Source organism: Tupaia chinensis, unplaced genomic scaffold (genome assembly GCF_000334495.1).
Source record: "Tupaia chinensis unplaced genomic scaffold, TupChi_1.0 Scaffold000683_1, whole genome shotgun sequence".
Taxonomy (NCBI): domain Eukaryota; kingdom Metazoa; phylum Chordata; class Mammalia; order Scandentia; family Tupaiidae; genus Tupaia; species Tupaia belangeri.
Window position 1 is genome coordinate 1,028,913 of NW_006160206.1, and position 7,802 is coordinate 1,036,714.

General features: G+C 40.6%; 1 protein-coding gene across 1 annotated transcript in view; it reads left to right on the forward strand.

Moving 5' to 3' along the window:
* The window catches only part of EIF3A (eukaryotic translation initiation factor 3 subunit A), a 49,636-nt gene extending 46,788 nt beyond the window's left edge, over positions 1–2,848 (forward strand). The window contains exon 22 of the mRNA XM_014592362.2: positions 1,818–2,848. Coding sequence (XP_014447848.1) covers positions 1,818–2,059 — 242 coding nt within the window. The 3' untranslated portion in view covers positions 2,060–2,848. The remainder of the gene's footprint in view (positions 1–1,817) is intronic.
* Positions 2,849–7,802: the final 4,954 nt, after the last annotated feature.

Below are 7,802 nucleotides of genomic sequence, written 5' to 3' on the forward strand. Positions count from 1 at the left end.
GTCTTGGGTTTGGTGGCTTGCTTTCTCATTCTTTCTCTCTCTCTCTCTCTCTCTCTCTCTCTCTCTCTCTCTCTCTGTCTCTTGTGAAGTTAGAAGAATAATAATGATAAATTAAATTATAAAATTACCAATACACTTAAGAACTTGTCACCCTTTTAATATTTTTGTGTACACTATAGTATTGTAAGGATATTTCTTTTATTAGAGTCATACTTTAGAATTTCTATGTACTTTAACATTTATTTATTTTTAGGGTGTATGTGCTCATTGGAAACAGAAGCGGGGAGAGTGGTGATGGCTACATCACAGTCCCTGTCCTCCATTTTCCTCTTGGGATTTTGGGCACACACATAGTGCCTGGTGGTTTTTTTTTTCAGGCCACTGGGTCAGGGACTCAAAATGCCCAGTCAGGCCATGTGAGATCCAGCCACCTTAACCATTATACCACCTAGCTGGCCCTTCTGTGCATTTTTTGTTTTTTTGGAGAGATTTTTCGCTATAGGGCGCGTGCGCTCGCCAGACAGACAGAGACATAGAGACAGAAAGCGGGAAATCACCCCCAGGGGAGATGGTCATGCTGTAGTCGCTTCTCCTCCATTCTCCTCTTGGGATCCTAGGCGCACACCCACACGCGCCTGGCGTGAGTTTTAAGCCACCAGGTCCGGGGACGCGAACCGCGGTCGACTATGTGGGAGTCCAGCGACATAGCCATTACGCTAACTGCTGGTTCCGCCCTTCTGTGCATTTTTAAGTTTATTTCTTCCACAGGTAAGGGAGGGAGACAGATAGGCACTCCCAACAAGGTCCTTACTCCACAGTTCTAGGTCCATCCTTAGTCAGGCAGGATTACGGCATATGTATGTGACCTGATGTACACTGTGAGATCTCGGGATGTGAGCCCAGGACACTCCCATGTGACCTTGGCATCACAGAACATTGTGTTACCGCTGTGCCTCCAAGGCTAGCCCTAACACTTGCATGTTTTTATGGATAATTTGATGCTAAAATTCTTCAAGATCCAAAAATCCTTGTAAGTTAAGAAAATTTTTAAAGAATTATTTAATTTCTTGGGACCAGCAGTTGGCGTAATGGCTATGTCGCTGGACTGCCCACGTAGTCTACCACGGTTCGAGTCCTGGATCTGGTGGCTTAAACTCACGCTGGGTACATGTGCGTGCATGCCCAAGATCCTGAGAGGAGAATGGAGGAGATGGGATTGCGGCGTGGCCATCCTCCCGAGGGATGATTTCTTGCTTTCTGTCTCTGTCTTTTTGGCGAGCACACATGCTCTATAGCAAAACCTCTCTCCCCCCAAAAAAGAATTTGCTGTAGTGTGCATGGTGAAATCAGAGAGAGAGAGAGGGAGGGAGGGAGGGAGGGAGGGAGAGAGAGAGAGAGAGAGAGAGAGAGAGAGAAGAAAGTGAGAAAGCACGCCTTTAGGTCCGGGAGTCGAACAGCAGTCGAACAGCATTGGCCATGTGGGAGTCCAGCACCTTAATCACCACACTACCTGCTGGCCCCTAAGTGAAAAATGTTTTTCAGCCCCAGATTTTTATTACCTTGTTTCAAAGGTTTGTAGCAATTACACGTTTCACTGGGCAGTTATTTCATGCTTTCATATTGTAAATTATAAGTCCTTGTTGTTTTAGAGATTTTACCTGAAGTTACATTAGCTTTCATTAGTTTTTAATTGTGATTTTGTATTTGTTAATCTTCAGTACAGAATTTCTAAGTTAATTCCTTTTAAATTCTGTTTAGTTTGAATCAATAGAATATAGTACAAACTTTTTTTTTTTAATTTAAATAAAACTTTTTAGCAAGTTCTTGGAGACGTACTGATGACAGGAAAGATGACCGCGCAGAAGAGCGGGATCCTCCTCGTCGTGTTCCTCCTCCAGCTCTCTCAAGAGACCGAGAAAGAGAACGAGAACGAGACCGAGACCGAGAACGAGAAGGTGAAAAAGAGAAGGCCTCGTGGAGAGCTGAGAAAGATAGGGAATCTCTTCGTCGTACTAAAAATGAGACTGATGAAGATGGATGGACCACAGTACGACGTTAAGTCTCAAGAAAATGGATTCAGACTCGTGTCTTACATAAGTTTGATCACATTCAAGGATTATTATACTTGTGCTTCAACCAATCTAAATTGGATTCTTTAATGTTGTTTCACCATAACACAAAAAGCATGAACTTGTATTAATCCTATATAATAGATTGATCATGCACCATATCCACAGAAGGTTGGAAAACCATGCCATTTTCTGGAATTTAAGGTGTTGCATTATTTCATCAATCATTTGTTTACAAAAAAGAAAAACTAAAAAATAAATTTAAAATGTGAACCCTTCAGGTATTGAGTAACACCTGTATTTTGGTAGAGAACTGATCTTTTTTTCTTTTGATTTTGAACTGATTAATTTGGAATGAGGTAAGGTTCTATTAAAGAAAATGTATTTGAAGACCTTTTCAAAGCAGTGGTTCTGAAACAGTTTTCACACCATTAATGGATGAAACATACCTCTAGGCATTTTGAGGTATTTACTATTAACTAAATTTAGAGAGTTTTTAGATTCACAATAAGTGCAGTAAACATTATAAACATTGAATACAGTGGAATTATCTGTAGATTTTGAGAGCAGGTAAGTATAAAGCTATTTGCAGTCATTATTGTAATGATAAGAATACTTCTTAAGCGTGAATCCAAAACAGTACAACTTTTGAATTTTAAAGCATTTGGTAAACTATCGCTGAGTTTTTTCTGTTGCCAATAGTACACTGCTTTTCCATTAATGGAGAATTCATGCCTTTCAAGCATTTTAAATATGACAATATTTATAAATGTGTGGTTTGGAGGAACTGTTTAAATTCTTTTTCCTAATTTTCTTTTTCTTCAGGATAGATTCTTTCAACAAGTAATTTGTAGTAATGACTGTGTTGACTTCAATTTTGGAGTGGCTATGTTAAAGATTAACTATTTGGTCTTATTGAAGCCAACACAGAACTTGCTGCTGTGTTTTTTTTTGTTTGTTTTTTTGTTTTTTTTTTTTCTTCAGCGATAAATAAAATACTTACAGAATTTGTTTTAGTGTTGATTTGTTGTTACAGTTAAAAGTAGTTTGTCTTTGATGGTAAGTCTGCATATTTTTGAATTTGTTGTTCCATTTGACTCTTTAATCAGTGCTGTGTTAAATGTCTGTGTTTAATATAAAAGAAAATAGGAAATAACCTAAATATAACTTAGATAGCAAAGGTGGCTAGGGTATTTTTCCTAAAATATTCTCCTTACTTGAGGAACTGTTTACTTTTCTTGTAATATTGTCTTCTGATTTGTATGCATGTTGTATGTATGAGATACGATCTTGGGTTTTCACCTGACATTAGAAAAATTGTAATTTCAGAGCATTACTGTCACATTTATAGTGACTATAGGCACTTAATTTCTGTTGTAGTGGTGAGAATTCCTCTTGGTAATAGCTGTAAGGCCAGAAGAGAGAGTATTCATGCTTTTTTACATAAGTAATTAAATGCAGCCTTTTCTGTTTGATGTTAGCAATGGTGTAAATCACTTTTTAAATGCTTAACTTTCTTAATATTTGGTATTTCCAATATCTGGAGGTCTTGAAAGATCTTCTGTGAAGGAAGGGCCCTTTCATAACAAGGAAAAGGAACTTGAGATCAGTTATCATATTTGAGCTGTGTCTGTGTATTCTGCGAGTTTACCTCATTAGAGAGAACTGTTCTTGCAGCATCACAGATAAACCCCAGCATTTCAGTGGATCTGTTTAGATGAGTTACAGGTGCATGTTAGGTGTCAATACCAGTCTGCACACCTACCTTTCTGCCCATACAGTTCTCAGATGTACTGTTCTCCTGAGTTCTTGTTCTGGATGTTAGAATCCAGAGCACAGGAGGAGGCAGAAGTATCTGATTCTGTTGCTTTATGATCCTACTCTTGGTTTCCTATAAGGAAGCTGTTAGGTTGTTGGAAAAGTCATGATGTATTTTTCAGTGTTTTTCTTTGCAAAAATGAGTCATGACTTCCGATGACCCAGTAACAACCAACCCACTCAGAAATGTGTGCTGGGTTATCTTCCATGCTCCTTGTGGCTTCTACATTTTTAAATGAGATAAACATTGATAAAAACTGAGGAGTAGAAAACATTGGCCTAAAAAAAAAGACTGTCCCCATGGTGGCTAACAGGAGGAGATGGGGATATTGTGTAAAAAGCTTTCACATCAAAAAGTTCCTGTTTTGTTTACCAAAAACATTTTGACTGTGGATTAATTATTTACATCTAATTGAAATATATGGTGCACCGGAAAGAATGTTCCTGGAGTGGCTAAGAAAAGGCTAGAAAATTTAGGAATAATGGAACTGGCTGATGGTGTAATGGTTATGTTGCTATACTCCTATGTAGTCGACCATGGTTCGAGTCCTGGACCTGGCAGCTTAAAACTCATGTGGGTGCGTGTGCACGTGTGCCCAAGGTCTGGAGGGGGTAATGGAGAAGGGATTGTGGTGTGGCCATCCCCACTGGGGGTGATTTCTTGTTTTCTGTCTGTCTCTCCAGCCAGCGCGTTCACCTTATAGCAAAAAAGTCTCTTAAAAAAATTGGAATAACATGATTTTAAAACATGCGAATTTTGGTTTAGTAAATCTTTGACAAAAATTGTAATCGGGCCTAGCCACTGTGATGCAGTAGTAATGTGACGAGGCTGGAAGCCATATGGTTGTGGGTTCAGATTCCTGGTAGCCTGGGAAAGGGGGTTCATGGTATAGCAACACTGTTGAGGGTACTTCTCATTCACACTCGTCTGTATACATGCGCTATCACTAAAAAACCAATATTAATCAAAGCTCAATTTTGTAACTTCCAAAAAGGACTTTGAAGGAGAATTGAAATACAAATGAGTCACTGGAAATTTCTGCATAGAAAAGATTAAGGCAGTGTATGCCTCCATAGCTTTTTTAAGAATTCCTGATACTGTTTTGCTACTTAGCCAAAAAGTGCAGCATGTTCTTAGGAAGAAGATAACTTTGTCACACTAACCATTTTGTGTATTTTTTTAAACTTTGAAAACTGGGCTTTCTTTACCCTAAATAATTTGCAGTGTTTCACATTTCAGTTCCAAAGATTGCTTTTAGATGAATATGGTTAAGTATAAGAGAACCATAGAAAAATAACTATTAGTAACTCTTTTTTTTGTGCTTTAACTATAGCATTTCAACGGTAGCTGGAATACTGAAACAGATTTGGCATTGGGGGTGGTAGAGGACTGATTTTGGGATACTTTAGCTTGAAAACTGAGGCCAGCTTGGTATAGGGGATGGTGGGGGGCTGATAAGTCACATTTTGTATGTATTATATAATGGCTTCCCTATTAGGTGATGAACCTCTTTTATTATTCTCACTTCAGGACTTAACTGATTAACATATTTTATTTGGTGTCAGAGTATCAAATATTAGGCACATCTAGTCACAGTGATTTTTCATATCAAAGCCTTATGCATGAGATCAAGTCTCATGACTTTAAAAAAGTACAAAGTAACTAAATTGATTCTGCCACCTGTTTGGTCCTTTGGACTAGAATGCACTGATCTGTTTACAGTGACCTCTTTAAAAAGGTAGAACAGTGGGAGAGGTAGCAGGAATTCATATTGACCTGAAAAACTACCCAGAAAGCAAAGCTAATTTAAACTGGTATATTTTACAGCAAAAGAGAACAAGTAATTACATGGTTTTATGGTTTTATTAAGCTACTTAAGCTTAGGCCCAGTCAAATCTGCAGTTTTCAGGTCTGAGGTTAAGACTAGTAAGGGTGGATTATTTTTTTCCTGGCTAGGGAACTGTTCCTTACTCCCTCTCCTTTTAATTCTGATGCAGCTTCAACTTCCTTTGGCCAAAAAGGCTGGAAGCTATCTTTTTTTTTTTTTTTTTAAACCCCAGCCTCTTACACCATCGAGTGAGTGTTCACTTTTCAGCTTGCTATGGTGGAAGTTAGCTGTTGAATATGAAAGCAGTCTAACTTCTAATACCCTAGCTAAATCCTCCTTCTGGAAGCTTTATATACTTAAGCCAAATCTCTTGCTGGTATTTTCAGATAGTGGTGTGTTTGTACACTTCAGATGAGTTCATCTTAATTCACTTCTGCTTGAGCCTTTCCCGTCTGTCTCGATAGTAGGTAGCTGCGCCAGTGTGATGTTCAGCGTGGTGGATTTGAAAGAGTGGGAGGTGCGATAGGGATTAGGAACCTTAGCCTAATAAGGGTCAGAGGTAGCAGTAAGAAAGGGGACATAAGGGAGGCTGTGCTCCTTTTTGCCACCCCCCCCCCAATATTAATTTCTTTAATTAGTGCTTGTTCTGGTTTCAGCACTGCCTGTGTGGCTACCCGCAGTGGAACCTACTTGAACATGCGTTATTACATTAACCTCCCAGAGCTCCAGGGAGCCATCTTCCATTTATTTTGAGAGGCAACAGCTGAAGTGAGCTTTGCTCCACTGTTGAGGAACCCTGAAGCTGAGCAGTTTAGGGTGAACACACACTGTTCTCTTTCCTTTCTCTCTTTTGATGTTAATATCAAACGTTTTTAAAGAACTGGAAATGGGCAAGTAGAGAAAATGCCAAGTGGCAAGTTATAGGCGAGATTAATTCATATACTTTAACTGTATAAATACACAAGTTTTTTTAAACAGCACCATTCCAAGTGTATACACAATATGATTATGACTTGGCACAATTTAAAGGTGGAAAAATGCTAGTTGCTAGTTCAGTAATAAAAGACCTGGTACATAAAAGGATAAGGAGCTATAGTCTACCTTCTACAGTTTGTGCATTTTACACCTCCAGCTAAGAACAAACAAGCCACAAGGAGGGCATACCCACCCCATTAATACTGGAAAGTTTTACTAAACCTTTGCTTCTCATAACGGTGGCGCTACCAGGGGCTTGTTTCACCTGGAATTAGAATAACTGATTAAGGACAACTAAGAAATATTGTTTCAAACAATAAAAGTCATTTTGCCGACATTCCATAAAATGGCCAGTTTTAAGCTCAGTCCAGAGGCTTTTAAAAAAATATTCTAGACCTAGTAAAGTGCCTCCATTCATAAAATGAAACATCCAAGATTAGACTGAGACAATTTCACCCTGATGCGCATCTAAAATAGGTCGACGTATACAGTAAATAAATAAAACAGCGCCTCTTAGTTGCCATATTTCAGTGAGTGGAATACACACCCTGCCATTCGCCGTTGTGGATGTGCACAAACTACAAACTAGCGAGACGAATCAAGATTTTAGCGTTTAGTCTCAACCGCTTCCCAGGAAAGTACTCCACAGTCCGCTGCTTTTGAAAAAAAAATCTCGGGCGACGTCCGAAGTTGAGCCAACTGCTGAGTTTCACGCGTCCCCAACTGCGAGGAAGAAGTGCACCGACGAGAGCCGGCAGGCGGCGATCCCAGTGGCGCCAGGTGCCAGCCGACAGGAGCGCAGGCCCTCAGCGCAGCTTCTTGCCAGGCAGGCCGTCCCTGGCGCTGCGCGGCGGCGGGCGGGCGGCGGGCCGGGCGGCGGGCGGCGGCGGCACTTTGGAGAGCGGGCAGTACTTGATGGTGTGCGCGTTATCGCCGCTGGCGCCGCACAGGGGGCACGTGTAGCGGCGAAGCACCGGGCATAGCACTCGTCCGTCGGGGCCCTTCAGGATGTGGGTCGTGTAAAGCGCCACCGCCTCCTTGTTGTTCCGGCAAAACACGCACACCTGCAGCTCCGGCTTGAGCCACCGGGACGCGGCCGCCCCCGAGGGCG